A 20541-nucleotide genomic window follows, 5' to 3' on the forward strand; every position below is an offset into this window, starting at 1 on the left:
ACAAAAGAACATGATTACCACTATCATGGGGCTTCACAGTCTAGAAGCAAAAATTAAAGAACAGAGGAAATGAACTGAAAATGACTGTGATAGCTGCTGTGAAGGTGAAGTACTTCATTTTACAAGGATGCTTAAAAGAACATACTTGGTTTTGGTAAAACTAAGTTGAAATTTGAAAAACCTGTAGGAGCTAACCACTGAAAAGGAGGAGGGGAGAATACTCTGGGTAGAAGGTATGTTAACTGAAACATGGTACAATCAAGAAACAGAGAGCAGGCCAGGGTGGTGGGTGCAGTGTGACATGAAATGAAGTAGGACCATCAGAAGTCTTACTGGCCAAATTAAAGACACTGATCTGTAGCATAGGAGACAAGGATTTTATACATGTTGGAATGACAGAATGAGATGCATCTCAAAAAGAAGACTCTTGCTGCCTTGTGAAGAACAGAGTGGAGGAGACAAGACCGGGAAAAGTGGACAGATTTCACAAATAAGAGGTAACTCAGTAAATGTCATTAGTTTTAATTTCAGGAAAAAACATTCTTTATTTGCTATTAGAGAGTAAATGAACTACCTATATTTCCAAAAAGACAAAATTCACAATTTTTCCAGACTATATGGATAAAGAAAAGAAAGCAGAGAATCAGAACACTTAAGATGATGTTAACTTTACGGAGAAAGAAGAGCATTTTTAGAGAAAGCACAGTGCACTCTTTTTTGTTCATACTGACAAGCTTGATGTATAATATTTGGTTAACTACTCAGTGAAAATCTTATTAATACTAATTAATACTAATCTTGTTAATACTTATTTTACTTAATGTTTTGTGATGCAGATATTACATACTATTTAGATTATTTTTGCACTTAGTCAAGAAGCCCTGGTAAATCAACTTTCAACTTTCCTATTCCAGTGAAGTCTTAAGTGAAATATCAGAATCAACAAGGGAGAAAGCTGTTTTGAGTATGGAGTAAGCTGGAATCACAACAGGAAGGCTTGGTGACTCATCTCTTGATGTTGACTTCACTACTATGTTTGGCATTAACCACTACATTGCACACCCAAGTTCAAATGTGACCATGTAAAGTCACTCCAAAATCAAGAATAAATTATTTCTGGACCACCCATCATCCATATTGCTCACATCCCCATTGTCTATCAAACAGTGGAAATAATGGAGTTTGTTTTGCTACCCCCAGGGCAATACCTTTAAATATATCAATGTCGGGATCCCTAGGTGGCGCAGCGGTTTGGCGCCTGCCTTTGGCCTAGGGCGCGATCCTGGAGACCCAGGAGCGAATCCCACATCGGGCTCCCGGTGCATGGAGCCTGCTTCTCCCTCTGCCTGTGTCTCTGCCTCTCTCTCTCTCTCTCTCTGTGACTATCATAAATAAATAAAATTAAAAAAAAATAAATATATCAATGTCTAAATATACATGGCACCTTAAATAATCAGAACTGAACTTTACTTCATAAGCAGTAGTATTAGCTTTGCATAGAAAGGCTTACGGAGGCTATCTCAAACTGAGTTTAGGCTTGTTTTTCCTCATGAGAGTGTTGAAAGACTTGTAAGTTTAGGCCTGTGGTTTCCTGCACTCATAAATCTGAGTAACAAAGATGTCTGAGGATTAAGTGGGGATTCTCGAATGCTGTTCTGTGGGAGAATCTTCTACAGGTTGAGTTCATGCAATCTCCAAATACCTCAGTGCTAGAAAAGTTCAAAATGGTGGCTTCAGTCACAAAGTGTGGCCTATAGAGCATGAGTAAACACATGGTGTTAGAAATAAGAATGTAAGTGTAATTGAGAATATTTCAAAATTTCTTTTTTTTTTCAAAATTTCTTATAGAAAAATCAATGTTATCTCTGTGATCCAGCAATATCTTTCTATTATGATATAATAATTAGGCTCAAGCAATAACTCAGAGAAAATGGATAGAACGTGAACTTTCTTAGTTGGGCTATTTCTCCCTACAGCCTGGTTTTCTAGACCTTTATAGCGTCAGAGATTTTCCCATTTAGGCAGTGTGGGTTAAATACAAATTTCTGTCAGTCTCAACAATCACCATGGCTCATCTGGGCAGGACTTTAGTCCTGAGGCTCACCCCAACCCACTTGCTTTTACTTCCTAAGTAAAACAGAATTGGAGAGGAACCTTGATAAGTTCCATTTGTTAACCTAGAATAAGAGCTCAAATAAATGATTTCACATACTGAAACCATGCCCCATATTGAATTTTTAAAAATCTTAACACACCAGTAATCTACAAATAAGAAATGCTAAGTCTTACAAGGAGCAAAGCTTAGGGAACTGCATGCAGGCCATTCACTATAAGCACTGGCGGGAGAACTTTAGAAACCTGAGCTTTCAGATCAAACTGCAGTTCATCAGAGGGCTCTTCATTTCTATTGGTGGACTTCAATCCAAGTTTTAAGAACCATTCAATAATTTATCCTCTGATAAAGACATGTACCAGGCAGGGATACAGTCACGGGGGCGGGGGGGAGGGGGAAGAGAGAGAGACATGGTCTCTGCTCTTATCACTTACTGGCTAGTAGGGTAAGTAACTAAAACAAAACAAAACAAAACAAACACCTGTAAACTAAAAAAAATGAAGGGGGGGGAATACTTGAAAACTAGTGTTATGAAACCAGAGGCACCTGTCTTGGTTGAGGAAGCAGGAAAGGCTTCCCTTAGGAAATGATTTTTTTTTTTTTTTTTTTTTAAGTAGGCTCCATGCTCAATGTGGGGCTTGAACTCATGACCCTGAGATCAAGAATCAGATGTTCTACAGATTGAGCCAGCCAGGTGGTCCAAGGTAGGGTATTAATAAATAATCCTAAATCTCACAAGAGGAGGGAGTAAGAATTAACAGCAGAGGGAGAGGTGGGGGCTGGGAGAGCATCCTAGTGGAAGAAACAGTATAAAGAAACACTCTTCTCCAAAGGCCTTGGAGAAAAGTGAAACTTGATGCATTTGAAGAACCAAAAGGTTACCACTGTGGCAGGAGCAGCAAAGAGTCAGGTGTGGGGTAAGCAGGTGGGGGTACAGTGGTGTGAGGTGAGACTAGAGGGGAGGCTGATAGCAGATTACTTAGGGACTTCTAGTATTTTGATCTATTCTAAGAGCAATGGGAAGCCAACAAATGTTAAAATCATGAGGAGATATAAGACTTAGAGTTTTTTTTTTTTTTTAAGCTTTATTTTGTGTGTGTGTGTGAGTGAGAGAGAGAGACAGAGACAAAGAGACAGAGAGAGAGAGAAAGCAGGGGGAGGAGCAGAGGAAGATAGAATCCTCAAGCAGACTCCCTGACTAGCACAGAGCCTGACGGGGGCTCAATCCCAGGACCCTGAGACATGACCAGAGCCAAAACAAGGATGGATGCCCACTGATTGAGCCACCCAGATGCCCCAAGACTTATGGTTTGAAAAGATCACTCTGGCTAACGTGGCTGAAGAATAAACTGGAAGTAGGCAAGAATGGTTTAGAGTTAAATCAATGGTTCTTCAAATCTGATGCCTGGATCAGCAGCATTGGCATCACTTGGGAACTTGTTAGAAATGCACATTTCAAATTCCACCCAGACCCACTGAATCAGAAAATCAGAAAACTAACTCTAGTGAGTTGGCAATCCACTTTAATAAGTGCTTCAGGTGATATAAAGTTTGAGAATAAATGGTTTAGACTATTGATGACAACATAAGATTAATCAATTTTAAGTTTCAACCATTCTTTTTTTTTAAGATTTTATTTTAAAGTAATCTCTACACCCAACATGGGGCTCAAACTTACAACCCAATATCAAAAATTACATGCTCCACCAACTAAGCCAGCCAGGTTCCCCTTAAGCTCTAGCCATTCTAATGGCAACTTGATGACAACAAATATTGGTACTCTTACCTCTTTTATTTTTTCCTTACAAATCTTATACTGCTTCTTCTGACTTTCCAAGAAAGTTGTCAAGTCTTTCTTCTGCTGGGCCAAGATCTGTTGCTGGAACTTCTTCTCATCTGCTGCAGCTACCTTTGCCTGATAAAATGACATACAATCTAGGATAATTTGTTTTTCACACAGAATTCAGCTGTCTATATCTTCCAATGCATGAAAGAGTCCGTAAGTGCTGAATAATGTGGTGTTTTTTGAACACTTAATAAAAAACAAAATAAATATTTGCTCTGATTCTCTTGTATCTTAAAAAAATGTGGAATTTTTACCATTGAAAAATACAATCCCAATTATGGGAAAAATATGAAAGCAAGCCATAAACATGTTTTATTGAACATACAAAATATACAAGGGATGAAAAGTGAACTAAGGATTCTAATAAAAGATTTTTTTCATAATGTTGGTAGCCCACAGATTAAATTATAAAAATGGTTAAATAACCATGACGGGCCAGTTTTATTTCAAGAAACTCACTCTAATTGATGAATAACATTTTGTTTTCTTAGGCACCTGCTGCAATCCACAATAGTCAGACACTGGGACATATCGAGGGATCCCAAAATGGATAGAACACAGACCAAATAAAGATAACCCAATAAACACTGGCTCCTGAAAGTGACCAATCTAAGTTTCTGGGACCATTAGATGCAACACATATGTAAGATGAGATGCTTCGGAGACAGGGAGGGAATTATGCTTCATGGTTCTATGTTATCTTTTCACCTTTAACTTCTATTATCAATAATTTTTCCATCATGAACAATTTTCTCTACATATTTACCAAATAAAATCCCCAAGAAAGAATCTGATTGGCTTATTTAATCAATATCATCCCTGTTTGGGCAGAGGTTTTCATGGCAGGCTGCTTTACAGCTTGATGGCTGTTGGGGGAATGCTTCATCTGCAGTTCTGATATTCCCTTCCACGTGGAGAGAAAGCTTAATTACCAAAACACCCCTGGCACTCTGTCTCCAGTCACTTCATCCCCAAGGAGCATATGTTCACCCCTGCTTTCCCACGCTATGTAAGTCTTATGGGTGAGGCAGGGCAGCAGGGAAGGTGACTGGTTTAGCACAGGGCCAGTGCCTAGATAGGCAAGTCTGTTCAGTTTTGTACGGTATTATTAGTGCATTTCCCTTCAGACATAAATCACTTCTCCCATCTAACACTTATTAGTAATAAAGGTAATATTTTGACTCACTGTCTGCCTTAGCCTCTTCTTTGTTTAGAACATAGATAGGGAAGAGAGATGTCTTCTAGAAGACCCAAGCAATAGAGGATTAATTACTTGTTGCCACTGGTCAGGTGCCCATTCCTAGTCCAATCAGTGTAGGCAGGGATTATCACCACTGAAAGGGACAATCTGTAGAGCAGTATTCTTTTGAAGAGGACTGTGGGTGTGGCAGGCATGATAACAGGTCTGAACTGTGCAAGTTTCCACAGGATAGAAGCGACTTGTTTCTTTTTATATGCACCAGACCCCCTCAAGGAACTGACTCTCAGAATATATTTGAATAGACAAGAATGTAATATACGCCTGCAGTAACTATTTTAATGGCAATTTTAAGTAGCCCCACAAAATCTAACTCCTCTCAACTACCACCACCAAGGCAACATTGTTCCTCTATCACCAAAAAGCACACCCATCCTGCCTTTTGCTCATGTGATGCCACTGACTGAAATAGTCCTGGCTTCACTTGATCTTAGCCAAAAGGCCGAGAAGCGATTAGTCCTGGCTTGGTTACAACACAAAGGCATGTGTGTGCACACTGACCTCCTTCTCTATGATAGCCACTTGCTTCTTGGCCAGCTTCTCCAGCTCTATGGACGAGTTGTTGGCATGCGTCTCCACCTCCTTCTGTAGCTTGAGGCGGTGCTCGTCCATCTCAGCCTTCAGCTTGTTCTCCAGGGCGATCAGCTGCTTCTGGTGCTGGCGCCGCATCCGCTTATAACCTGACATCTGTTCCCGCAACTCGTTCTCCTGCTCATGCTCATGGATCTGTCGTGTAACCTGATTTGGGGTGGTGAACAGAACTCAGGTAACCAGATTCATGGAAGACAAACTTTCAAGGAAAGTAGAGGAGCCCTCTGGCAGAATTCTATCTATCACTGCCACCATCAATTTACCTATTTGTTGAATGCTCACCTGTATCAGGCACTATGCTTTGTCCTCTTTATATTCTTTATCTCTAATCCTAAAAACCAACTCATTCACTCATTCATTTTAGTCATTAATGAGGTTAGTTGTTACCACCTCCATTTTATAGATGAAGAAACTGAGACTTGAGGCAATTAACTTATTCATTCAGCCAAATTGAATTTACATATTTTTGACATATTATTGCATCTCTCTTCAAGGTCACATAGCTAATAAATGGTAGAGCTGAGATTCAGACCCATTTCTGTCTGGTTCCAGAGCCATGCTATTTCCCTTACACCAGGATTTCTCAATGTCAACACTATTGACAATGAACCAGGTAATTCTTTGTTTTGAAGGGCTGTCCTTGCATTGCAGGATATTTAGCAGCATCCCTGGCCTACCCACTAGATGCCAGTATACCAGTATACCTCTCAAGTCAAGGCAATCAAAAATGTCTTTAGACATTGGCAAATGTCCCTTGGGGGGCAAAATCCCTCTGGTTGAGAACCACTGCATTATATTACACCGCTTGTTTTTAAAGATATTTCTAACAGTCACAGGAATTTTGATTATATTCCTAAAGTTGTTTGAACAAGATTTATTTCTGATTCTTAATATGAAAGGTGGGGGCTGTGGGGGTGAAAGGAGGAAGAGGGAGAGAGGAGAAACAGCATTCTCTTCTTTAAAATCTCCCTCTCCCACCTCCCCTTCCCCACAGAAGAGATGTCAACAAATTATAATACATTTACTTGCTCTCCTAAAGAGAAAGCATTTCTATGATTTTTAGATGGCTTTTCTTAGTAATTTTTCCTTAACCCATTCTCAGGTGAATATCCAACAAATTCAAGATTGCAAATATGAATTCTGGCATCTCTTGTTTCTTTCTATTACGCCTTTTCTGATTTTCTACTCCTTCCTTCAGTTTATCACCCCTCTTTTTATTTTCCCTTTATTTTCTCTGCTCACTTCATTTTCATCTTTCCTTTTTTAGAAAAAAAATTACAAAATTATAACTTCAGCTTTGTTTATCGCTAAGCAATTTAGTCATTACTATCTACCATAAGCCAATTCTCCCTAACCTCACCCTCAAACAAGTTTTACTAGAAATTTCCATGCTGCTATTAATTCTCTTTACTATTTTCAGTTTATGGGTCAAAGTGCATTTTGTACAAAGAACAGTTTGTTTCTTTGCTCCTTTTAGAAGGTGTCCCTGCATACCAGACTGAGTCCTTACTATCAAGAGAGTGCTGTTCTGTAACTGGATAGTATTATCAAAGTACACCATTAAACATTAGCCGAACTTTGAAACCTTTCCAACTGAAACTAACACTAGGTTTCATATTCATTTCTCTTTTCTAAAGGACAATCCTCTTTAAAGTGTGAAGAATAAGAGCAGAAGATATTTCAAGACCAAAAGAAGGACAGCATCACCAAAGGGGCACCTAACACTCTAAAGGAAATCTATTTTGTCATCACAATATCATGTTTCTTTTTAATGGACTTACTTCATGACAAAAGGAAAGAAAGAAGTCATTTGAAATATATTTGTATATTTTACTTCCTCATGCTTACACCTTCCTCATGCTTACACCTTTCTAAAGTTCAACTATAGGGGACTACCATCTAGTCCTTACTAAATTCACTTGTTTTTCATACAAATATGTCAGTAAAGTGTCCATTCTAGGGTAATGCATTTGAGATATGTTTTATCTCTAAACTTATTTTTTCTTATGTTAGTATTCCTTCTTTAATCAAATTCCCCAAACTGAGATATGGTACACCTTAAAGCTATCATGACACATTTAAAATGTGACAACAGAAGGTCTGACTAGCTTGTGGTCAATATTCTCAGGATGGCCATTTCCCTAAACTACGTACCTAAATCTAAAGTGAAAATGAATTGTGTCAAGAACATTTTTTTAAAATATTTTATTTATTTATGAGAGAGAGAGAGAGGCAGACAGAGGGCAGAGACATAGACAGAGGGATAAACAGGCTCCATACAGGGAGCCCGATGTGGGACTTGATCCTGGGACTCCAGGATCATGCCCTGAGCCAAAGACAGATGCTCAACCATTGAGCCACCCAGGCGTCCCTCAAGAACATTTTCTATCCTAACTGGTGGGTGAGTCCCTGTGAAAAGGGTGGTCCTACTGCATACCAGATCACACAACTGTGTGGCTAAGACAAATTTACAAAGCTCAATGTGCTATCATTGTTTATCACTGAATTCTAGGAGAAACACTTTGCTTCTAATGCTTTCCATAATTTGGATAATCACCTTCTTAAACTCCTAATATCACCTTCAATATGTTGCAATGAAACTTTCTATGTTTCAACGTTAATTACCTTGTTGGACACAAATGGAGATACTGAGTTTTACAATCCCATACTCAAGCAAAGTAGACAAATTTAAATACAAGTCTGGCCAGATGCTTCATGTATGAAGTCTAACTAGAAACATATAAAATTATTATCTACAGTTATGTACACCTGCAGGTTTTAAGTTTATACTGCATGTCTTCCAAATACACTATTTGGTCAACAGAATTAAAAAATAGCTCATAATTTTAAATTTTACCATGTTTTATGGTTTACAATATACTTTCACATGCAATTTACCTCTAATTTTTATAAACCCTGGGATTTGAACTGAGGTCCTATGGTTCTTGAATTGCCTGAGGAAATTTACCCCATTAAGGCAGAGTGAAACTTTCTATTATTAAGTAATGGAAGGAATCAACACCCCAAAAAGTCAAAGCTGGACAGAATGGCAAGTCTAAACTACAAACCGAATAAGTCTAAAAATGAAAGGAAGTTACAGAAATGTAGTGACTGTAGTATTCACAATGGTAGTCTCAAAAATGTGATTAGTTGAAAGTGGGCAGTAGCATCTTGCCACACCTAGTAGGTTGCTTGAACACAATACCATTCTGTCCCTTACTGTATTACTGACCTTGGGCAAATTACTTAACTTCTTGAAGGTTCTCAAAGAGGAGCCACTGCTACAATGAGATCACTGATGGATAACACTTATGTCCAGCAAGATGTCTGACACATAAGAGATGTTTGATATATGTTGATTTCCTTCCTTGTCCTGCCAGGGTCTGAGTAGTATGTCTCTTTTTCCCTCCACCAAGCATTTCTAGTGATACGGACATAGATCAGAGGAGTGGATCCAAGAAAAAGGGCAAGTTTAAAAATAAAACTTAATTGTACCCAGGTCATGGCTTATAAAATAAGTATGCATAATCTCTGACTCTGAATTATTAACCATTTCACATACCTGGAGTAATATATAAAAGTTAAGAGCCATAAGGGACTGAACTTTTCCCAAAAAGTTTCTTTTTTTTTTTTTCCCAAAAAGTTTCTATAGCTATTTCATCTCATCTTATTTATTTTTGGCAAAAATTTGGACCTAAAACACTACTACATCCAAAGTGTACTATCTGCCTACCAAGTGAAGAACACTGCACTAGAGGGCTAATAAGCAACTTACTGAACATAAAAGAGGAGCATAGCAGCTGATAATGTTACCCTCTTAAGAGATCAAAGCCAACTTACAAGATTAATTATGAGTAAGAATCAAAATAATGCATATGATAAAACTGCCTACCTCGGCTCTTAGAATAAATGAAATTTATAGCAAGTTCTTAAAAAGAATACACTGGGTCACAGTTTGACATTAGAAATTTCATATTCCACTCTTTAGAACACCTAGGGAAAAATGTTTTAAGTTCATAGCAAAAGTAATGATGGATAACAGGCAATTCTGTCTCATACAGAAACACTGAACAAAGCACTTAGAAATGTATACTTGCAAATCCAAATTCTCATGTGCTAGCAGGGCTAGAAGAGACTTCACTCATTCATTTGTTCATTCACTGATTCAACATGTTTATGGAGAGAGTTCGGTCATGCGGGTTGGGGCAGATTGACTGGGCAGCATAAATGAAAAATGCTCTCAGTAATGATCTTAGTGAGATTAAGAAGCCAAGGAAAAGGAAAGAAGAGCTATAAAATATTCTGACAAGCATCCTTTGGTACACTATCCAGGAAGAGAACACATCTTTAAGCCTTTAGAAATAGAACAGAGGGGCTCATGAGGGGTGAAACAGCATTTACTACAGAGGCTCTAATATTTTTATGCTTGTCTATCAAACTCTTCAGATATCCAATTTCACGATTAGCTGAAACTTAGGTTGCATTTTTAAAACTGAAATGAAGACTCCATTTTTATAGAGTCTTTACATTTCCTACTGAATGTAAAAAAAAAATTTTAAAAATCCGTATTTGTATGGAAAGAACATCATTTTTGTCTACATGCTTTACTAGAGATTAGAAACTAAGAGTTTTATGCCCCTGTTCCTAATGTGTGTGTTTTTTTTTTTTTTTTTTTTTTTAAGTAGGCCCTATACTCAACATGGCTCTTGAATTCACAACCCTAAGATCAAGAGTTGCATGCTCTACCAACTCAGCCTTCCACGTGCTTCCTGCTCCCTGGACCAATATGTATTTTAACATAAATTCACTTGTTATAGTAAGACCACTCATTCCAGTGAGAATTCCTTCATAAGACCAAAAGCTGAATTGTCGGACAGATATGGACTTGTGCTCTTTATAGTAACATCTACTATGAGAACTACCATATGATCCAGAACATTATGAAATTTTAAGAAATGATATCAGATGTAACAACAGCTGAAAACACTCTCATGGGTCACTAATCCAATTAAAATATTAGGATTTCCATTTACCAACAATAAAAACTTAAGGCAGGACATCTCAAAGGCCCAATAAGGCAGATGAGTAATTCTGAAGAATTATATAAACAACTCCTTTCTCCAGATCATGAATCAGTCCATTATGAATTTTCTTACAGAAGAAGAAAAAGAAAGGATAAAACAAAGAAAGTTCTATAAAATGCCCTTCCTTTTCCTAGTTTTTCAAAATATGGTCAATAATTGCTGCCTTCAATAATTATAATAAAAAAATACATAATTCTAAAGTTTCCTCGGAGTTAACTCTGATATCAAGGTTCATAGTCCTTGCTTTTCCTTTGTTACAAATGTAATTGTGCAGTAGTCCATAGTAACATAAAAATCTCAGTTTTAAGGTGTCAAAATGGTAAAAACATCGAGCAGTAAAAGCCTGTAGCCCATGGGCTACATACATACACTGGTCAATGACCCATTCAAAAGCACAATGTAGAAAAAATGCCAAGGGCAAATCCCACAGATTTAGGCCTCTTTTAGGTTTATGTAGAAGAGGTAGGCTGATAAAACATATTTAAGAAACTATAAGTTTTTTTTTGTCAGTTTGCAAGTCTATTTAAAATGTACACTCATTTAAAAAATATACACTCATTACTTATTTATCTAATAATTTAAAAATAATTTCTACATTCTTTTTTCTTTTCACTGTTCACTTTGAATCACTCTGTGGCTTCTTAGCATTTCTATTTGAGGATTGTAAAGACTAAAACTAAACTAAAGAAATCAATACAGTATTATTACCACCTATAGGAAGTGAAGAGAAGTTTCAACAATGACTTGATTTTTCTTTATACTAGACTTTCATTTTCCCATGATCTTGCTCCTACTTTTATGTCATTTAAGTAACTTAGTCCTTTTCCTTTGAGCAGAGATCCATGAAAAGCAGTAAGATTCATGATATACTTTTAAAATTTAGATACTTCTTTTTGATATTCCAGTGTCCTGATTTATAAATTGGAGTTAGCCTTTAAAACAGCATAGGCAGTAGAACTGTAGTACTTTAAAATATTCACACTAATAATTAGATTGTCCAAAATGAGACCATATAGAATCATATCACTTTTCCCTTCTATTAATTCTTTTTTCTTCTTTAAAAACCACTGACCTTTGATAAACTTCCATCAATCCCACCATGACTCCCAAAGCATTACATTTGGAGAGAAGGTTATCCACATTAAACAACTTACTTTATAGTGGCTACTGCAACAGCCTATTAGCTACTCAGTTTTTAACTTAGTATAGGGACAGGGAGCCTTTTTAGCAAATCAACCGTCCATCAGAGACTGATCTCAGCTATTCTCTGGCTGGGCACTAGAAAGCCTATATGATTCAGAGGGGCTCCTAAGGACTTTGCCTATAGTCCTGAGGTGGCCTAGTAGGGAATCAGCTTTCATCAACCACAGAGAGGATTGTGATGGCTGATAGGCGCACAGAGTAGCCCTGGGTGAGTATATAAACGTGAGCATGAGATCATTGTGGTATAGCAGTAGTAACATCTTACTAGGAGGTAGGAGAGGTCATGAATATATGATGTGGGAATGAGGGTGTGGCAAGTGACAAAAGAAGGAAACCTGTTCCAGATGGGGAAAATCCACTTGGGTATAATGTTTGTTTCACATTCAAAACCTGCTTCTGGTGCTCTGAGTCTCAGTGGCTGCTCACTATTTTTCCTCTCATTTCAACATGAACATGTCTGGATAAAGATACAAGTCTCACAAGAGTCGGTGGTAAGTAATGATATTACATAAATACCATATTTTTTTGGTCAGGTATCATGACATGAAAATATTTATTAATAATTTCATGATGCTTTATTTAGACTCAAAGCATTTTTTTTTTTTACTTGCTTAGCAATCATTAGCAAATACATAGTGGACATTTTTATATCTCCATTACACAGTATAACATTCATGTAAAGTGAAAAATTGTACATTAAAGAGATAACAAGAAACTTCTATACAAAGGAACTTAAAGGTAGGCTTACTGATAAGCAGTTTCAATTAAATTGCTTGCTTTTATATAGCAGCAGGTATAGCAATATATGTAGGTGCTTTAACTTCCATTTTCCTTATATTTGGGTTTTTAAGGATCATAATCCATTATTGATTCCAAAGATAATTGAAGCCTTTCAAAGACTTGAGAGATAAAAGTGGAAATCAGGTTTAAAAAATAGGACAAGAAAAATAATTTCTGGGTCGGCCTTGGATGATGTCATCATAGGATCTAAATGTAATAGCCAGGCAGTGTACACTAACTCTTCCTGCCCATGTGACCTCTAACATCAATCTGGGCAAAACAATGAATATTTCAATAATTTTTTGGCTGAGAAGTGAGATTCAGAAGCAAAAGATTAAAGAGAGTTTAGAGTACCAAGGATGAAACGATGTGAGTGTGTGTGTGTGTGAGTATGTGAGCGCGCACGCGCACGCGTGGGGGGCCAAGGGGAGGAGGCATGAAAACTAACTCTTCCAGCACACACCCCTTTTGCTACTACAAGGGCATCCAGCAATCACATTTGCAATAGTAAAAATGCTGAAGGATCCTACAGTATCTTTTCTTCCACAACCATCCCTATCCTCTCCTACAAAGCCCTTCTTCTTGCTTTATTGGTGCCAGGAAATTCTTCAGGGGTTAAATGGGGAAGTGCAGCCACTACCATTGTTGCAATAAATAAATGAATGAACCAGAACGAACCAGCAATTCATCCCTAGGAAGCTAGTATCTTATTTTCTACAATTATATACATTAGCCAGCAGTGATACATTTTAAAAAATTCTTTTATCTTTTGATATGTGTGTATACATTACAAATACACATGCATCTATACAAAAAGAAGCCTAGTGCCCTGCATACACATACATCAAATACCTTTAAAATTTTTTTAGCATTATTATTTCAATGAAAAGACACATAGCTTTTAAAATATTGGATAGGTTAGCAACTTCATCTTAAAGGCCTTTTATTTTGCACATATAGCATATATAAATACACACACACACACACACACACACACACAAAGGTTTTTTTCCATGCCGAAGACAATGCTAAAATATCTGAGAATCAGGTTGCCATGCCAACAGATTTTTTTCTAAAATGAATAAAATTATTAGGAGGGAGAAAACATTCTTGACTCCTTTCCTCCCATCCATGAAGCCGAGAGAGGCTCAGGGAGGGCGAGAGGCTGCCAGATGGGGAGGAGGGGAAGGAAGGGAAGGTGGGTAGAGGGGTGTTTGCTTACCAAAGATGCTGATTTGATCGTGGCAAAGCGCTCTCTGTTCCGGTAGTGGAGGGCCTGGCTCTGAACTGACTGGGTAGGCCGCGGCTCAGGCCTGGGATCGCCGTGGCCCGCCTCATCCCTTATGAATACATGATCCTGCAGAAATGGATAAAAACAAGGAGAAAGTCCAGCTGTGCTCTTTCCTCGCCGGCTGCCTCTCTCTCACCCCTCTTTCTGCACAAGCACTGCTGTTTGAAATGCATAGTTTAGCTCTCTGCTAGTCCCCGCAGCTCCCACGGTACAAAATGAATAAGCAACACATTGCAGCCTTCAGTTAGGAATGTCAGCTGATCGCTAGTGGGATGCCTTCTGAATCCCTGGCAGGCTTTTTCTTTACCTCCAGAATTACATATATGCAAAAGAAAAAAAGAATAGAAAAAACAATGCAATGTACAGACTCCTTAGAACAGTTTGCTTAAAACGCTGTAACCAAATAATTCCTTTAAAAATGTCATGTCCATGTCTAGCAAGGAGGATGCTGGTTGCTTTTAACATAAAAGCGAGCCTCCGCCTCATTCCCTTGAAAGATCTGCTTTCTCAATTTAATTTTATTTGAGATCTGTTCGGTAGGATCATCGTTCTGCCTAGAACCAGTGTAGGCTTGTGCTGAGCTGCCTCTCTGTCTTGTGCTGGGAAGATTCGGCAGTCACTGAGGGATCCTGCTTTCCAGTCATGATCGTACACAGTTCTAGCACCTTCTCTCTACAGCTTCTGAAAGGATTTTTTTTTAGATTTAAAGAGACAGGCATACAATTTTTAACCAAATGATACTTTCACAAATTCTCCCTCAACTCAGTCTCGATATGGTCACTAGAGTGAGTAAGGCTGGGATTTAATGTCTTTGGCTGATTTAATCAAATCTGTGCTTCTTGATAGGCAGAGATGATTAATCTTGTTGTAATGCCCAGTGAAAAATAACACTCCCTGGAAGGGTAATAATGGATGTTTCTTAAATGCAATTTAAATGAGTTTTAAAGGGGAAAATGCTTTCAAAGGGTGATGCTTTTCTCTATAAAAGATGGAGTGGTCAGTCAGTAAGTAGCTCTAACCCTTCAGGAAAAAAAGACACTATAATAATAGCTCAAAAACATGTACAACCATGGGGGATTTTTAAACAGTACATGTTCAGGATGGGGAAGAAGGAATTAATTTCCTAATTGCTCTTGGGTTTTAGGAGAAACCATTTGTGAGAAGTCAGTTTTGCATTTTGTCTATGACTATTTGAAAAATTTTTTTAAAAAATTGCTCTTTCTTTTAGCAGAAAACAAAAATTGTCGAGGTTCAGAAAACACAAAATTTTATTACATAGTCTAAAATTTTGAAAACTCAAGACACATATATTCTTGAGGGAAATTAAATTTTATATCCAGGTTTTTAGGTAAAAGCCAAGAGGCAAGATTAAATTTACCATTGGGCTGATTTTCTTTTTCCATTTATAAATTTAGAATGCTCTAGAATGTTGGGAAGGTATCTACCATTACATCTATATTTAGAGATTTTTTTCAATATACTGTATTGAGGTCTATTTTGTTTTTAAATAATGAAGGGACCTTTAATGCCACTGAGGACATATACATCAAATTCAAGGATGTTCTATTACTGTGCTGGAAGGACAGCCATAGCCACATGGATATTTAAATTAAATGCAATATAAAATTCAGTTCCTAAGTCACACCAGCTATGTTTAAGGTAGCCACTAACTATGGCTACCATACCGAACACTGCAGATAAGATCCTTTCCATCACTGCAAGCAGTTCCATTAGACAGTACTACAGGTTAAAAATGTGCCTCAACCCATATTTTTGAGATTTATTTTAAAAAAACCTTGATAGGCCAATTAAAACTTCTATACTATTTCCCAGGAAATCTAACCTCTTATTTTTTAGGGCAAAGAGAGATCAAGTATGGGACTAGAATTTATGCACTAGGTTTAAGGTTCTGAGAGGAAGGCACTGGGATCTACTGCCATTCACATTGCTGAGTATTTATTAATAAGTCACATTTATTGACCTTACCTAAAAAATTGATCTTACCTAATATTACAGTTCCAGAAAAAGAAGAAGCTTCTAAATGCCAACAATCAGATGAGACAGACTAAGTAGAGCCCTGTGGTTTCATTGAAGGCCTTAAGAAGTCAGTTTGGTGATTATTAATTAGCTAACATTAAGTACATTGACACTGAGAGGTAGCAGCTCAGTTTTAAATTGTAATAACTTGATTTACAAAGATAACTAGTGACACTAGAATCTATTAACAGAATAAAGTGAAACATATTCATGTACAAATATGTATAATTTTAATATTATTAGTGTGTTCTCTCTCAGATAAAAATTATGGGCTAGGACCTTGCTTAGCAAATTAAAAGTCACATTTATTTGCTAAGTTTTTAAACCAAGGATATTGGAATACACTGGGAAAGTTAAAATTCGAAATCACAGTGATTTTAGTTAACACATAGCTAATTCAATAATCCACTAAGGTATATATTTAAAATAATGCTATTTTATTATTTTTTGCCATCCCCCTAAAATAATGCTATTTTTTAAAAGTTAATCTGAAGAATAGGCCCAAGATTTTAATCTACTTCAAATACAGTAAATAATGTTAACAGTATAATTCTTTATTTCAGCTTAAAAATTTTTTCATTTTACAAAAGAATTCTTAGTTTTCCACAACAGCTTCATAACCTATCCCTACACTAAAAGTCTTCAAACATTATGCAAGAGATCACAAAATGAGGTAAAAAACAGTGAATATCCATTTCAAATGCATAGGAAAATGAATTTTAAAATATTCAATTCCATTGCATAAAGCAAGTTTAAAACTCTGAAGACAACTTAAACAATGAAGCAATTTTAAAATGAGGGAAAGTTGACTTGAGAAGTACAAACAAATGAAACTATTGACTTTACTGGGTATATTGTCTGTTGGTTATACTGCCCCTTCAAAATAGCAGTCCTTTTGAAAATGACCACCATATTTGGCTCCCAGACTTTCTGAACTGAACACATTTTAAGACTAATAGTGGAAAGAGTCAATTTGCTATTTTATGCAGTTAGGCATTGATGCAGATTATTTACAAATGATGTGAGGGTCAGCATATTTGATGTTAAAGAATGATTTTAGAAGATGAAGAATATTGGGGTGCCTGGCTGACTTAGTTGGTAGAGCATGTGATTCTTGATCTTGGGGTTCTAAGTTTGAACCTATGTTGAAGGTAGAGAATACCTACAAAAACAATTTTTTTTTAAAGAACAAATATCATGTTCTACTTTACCAAGACAAAATATAGGTCTTGTTTTAATTTATCTTTAAAACATTATCATCTGGGAATAAACAAAATAGCTCTTTGAAACACCAATATGGTTGAGGACCAGTTTTAAGTAATTCTATGTTAAGCAGGTAAATTTATAATGTTCTTTCATTGTAAAAAAATAAAACTTCTTCAGATTAAAAAAAGCTGTTGTAAATTTTGTTCAGATTTTAGCAAAAAATAATTGAACTTTTATATAATATACTGAAGTACATGAAACATGAAGCACCAACTTTACTATTTATACCCTGAACAGGAAGCTTTACTTTTATTAAAAAGTTTTTCTCTAAGTATCTATTAAGATTCTCAAATTAAGATTCATGGTATAGCTCCTTGTTTAGTTTCCAGATTAACTTGAAATTAACCCTAGAAACTACTTCTCTGGACCCTGTTATACTTTGGGTTTACCTTTACCATACTATCACATATTTCCTTATGTGTCTGTCCATGAGACTGTGAGCTTTCCGAAAATAGAGTAAATGTGGCTTGAAAAATCTGTCTCCCTAGGACCCCCATCTAGTGCTTGATACTTAGTAGGCATTCAGTAAATGTTTCCTGAATAAATAAGTTCAAGAATATAGGTCTGAGGGGGATCCCTAGGTGGCTCGGCGGTTTGGCACCTGCCTTTGGCCCAGGGCGCGATCCTGGGATCAAGTCCCGTGTCCGGCTCCTGACATGGAGCCTGCTTCTCCCTCCTCCTGTGTCTCTGCCTCTCTCTCTCTCTGTGTCTATCATAAACAATAAATAAATAAATAAATAAATAAATAAATAAATAAATAAATAAATCTTAAAAAAAGAATATAGGTGTGAGAAGATTGAGACAATGACATTTTCTCTTATATTATTTAACAGAATTCAAATTTGTATTTCATAAAAAACCTGCCAATCTGTACTCTAAGAAAGTTGTAAAATAGTGACAAGCACACTTTTACTTGGGGGCAGGAAGAGGATCTAAAAACGGCTTTTATTGGATGATGAGAAGTCTTTTTATTACTCCTACACTTTTTATGGTGTGGAGAAAGGATCAACAAACCCACCATCTCTCCTTTGTTTTTCCTCATTTTAGAAGTATTAAATTATTGTATAAGCCATTATAGCTATCAAAAGCTAGGGCTAGAGGAAGGGAAGAAGATGGATAGGCTATCTTTACAGGGTAGGATAGCTACTAGGGAGAAAAAAATGACTAGAATGCAGAGGATAATGATGCTACTATAGAGAGGTGGCTTGTATGACTGCTCTGTTTAAAAGACATTACATTCATATGTTAATTTACTTTTACTTTGGCCAATGTGAGTTGAAGAGTCAAAGAACCCACCCCTCTCTTCAGCAAAAAATGATAGGAAAGGCCCCTGAAAGAAAGCTAAAATTAAAGTAGAACATCCTATCCCCTCAAGGACATCTCTCTTTTTTTTTTCCCCACAAAAATGGTGAAAGACATTCTTTTTTCAAAGAAGAGGGTGGAAAAGAACATTGATGAATAAGAAAAAGGCCAAATAAAGTTTTAGAAGTTAGGATAGAGTGATTTTCAAAAATAATCTCTAAAAAGGGGTCACGATGACTAAAGTTCATTAGGCATACCTAAAATAACAGTGATTAATGACCAAACGCTTTAATATATTAAAGTCTTATGATCTATATTAATATAAGGCAGTAGCAGGCAAAGATAACTGATTTTAGACTTAAACAAGATAAAAGTGTACCTTTTAATTGGCAAATTAAAAGAATAGATTTTGTTGGTTACAATGCTATTAAAATCTGTTTGCTGGGATCCCTGGGTGGCGCAGCGGTTTAGCGCCTGCCTTTGGCCCAGGGCGCGATCCTGGAGACCCGGGATCGAATCCCACGTCAGGCTCCTGGTGCATGGAGTCTGCTTCTCCCTCTGCCTGTGTCTCTGCCTCTCTCTCTCTCTCTCTGTGACTATCATAAATAAATAAAAATTAAAAAAAAAATCTGTTTGCTGCTGCTACATCCACAGTGATTTTAAGTAGTAGGGTGGAGGCTCAGAAGGAGGCTAGGTAGTGGCAAAAGACCTAATCTGGATTTGGAGTTTGCTCTGGAGTCATTTGGAAAAAAATGAGAATTGAGGCACATGTAGAATTGTGTCCTATAAAAGTTCACCTTCATTTTAGTTCACAAAACATTTATTGGGTGCTTACAATGTGACAGACACTGTGCTGGGTGGTAGCAGAAGAGAGATGTCTTTGAGGAGGTAACAGTCTAGAGATATTCTTGTTACTCGAAAAAGCAGTGTGGCAACATTAGGAAGTGGAAAAGTACTTAAAGTTTGTCAGAATATACTTTTAGACTTATCAAGTCATTTTTGCTCACAAGGAAGATTAGATTAGGGTCCATTCAGAGCAGAGGTCAGGACTGGAGAAAAAGAAATAACCTGAAATTCTGATGTCAAAGGAAAATTTTCTGTGTCCCACTTTACATTTTTGGGGGCTTGATCTGTGATAGAACTGTCCTGCTAAAATCAGGGCATCTTTATTCTGGACGCAGAGCAGTTAATTGCAAGTCACATTCTTACTGGTTACACATGGCCTTTACTTCTTATATAAAATGGTCATCTGTTTCATATCTATGATTTGACTAATTTAAGATAATGTCTGCTTGATTGTAATAATCAAGATGTGTGTGTGGGGGCAAAAAGATCCCCCACCCTTATTCTTATATTTTGATATTTATTAAGCATGTTCTTACTGTCTGGGTGTAATTGTTGGAGAAATGTTATTTAAGTCTTTCAAACCATAAAGATAAGATTATTTAATTCTTTTAATCTATATGTTTAATGAACCAAAATAGCAATGATGTTTTCTATCTGGCCATTAATTCAGTCCTTGTGTTTTTTGTTTGTTCGTTCATTCACTCATTGCATACTTATTTACTGAATGCCTGTGCTATGCCAGGCACCGTTCTAGGTGTTGAGATACAGTGTGGAACAAGGTAGGCATAATCTTTGCCTTAATAACATTTACATTCTACTAATGAAATAATAAACTAATTAATATATAATATTAGATAGTGACAAGTATTAAAAAGAAAATAAAATAGGATAATGAGTAGAATATAGGTTGTAATATGATAATTT

At 36.7% G+C, this 20541-nt stretch overlaps 1 protein-coding gene across 3 annotated transcripts in view; it reads right to left on the reverse strand.

Annotated features, from left to right (window-relative positions):
* TAOK3 (TAO kinase 3) overlaps positions 1 to 20541 on the reverse strand; it is a 185311-nt gene that overhangs the window by 18852 nt on the left and 145918 nt on the right. For 2 of the 3 annotated variants that reach the window (XM_038575265.1, XM_038575266.1), the window contains exons 14-16: positions 14098 to 14232; positions 5719 to 5955; positions 3900 to 4028 (exon numbers count right to left, since the gene is read on the reverse strand). In XM_038575265.1, coding sequence (XP_038431193.1) covers positions 3900 to 4028; positions 5719 to 5955; positions 14098 to 14232 — 501 coding nt within the window. Of the gene's footprint in view, positions 1 to 3899; positions 4029 to 5718; positions 5956 to 14097; positions 14233 to 14473; positions 14828 to 20541 lie in introns of those variants that run through there. The other variant, XM_038575267.1, reaches the window with a different exon arrangement.

Source organism: Canis lupus, chromosome 26 (assembly GCF_011100685.1).
Source record: "Canis lupus familiaris isolate Mischka breed German Shepherd chromosome 26, alternate assembly UU_Cfam_GSD_1.0, whole genome shotgun sequence".
In the NCBI taxonomy this organism is placed as follows: Eukaryota; Metazoa; Chordata; class Mammalia; order Carnivora; family Canidae; genus Canis; species Canis lupus.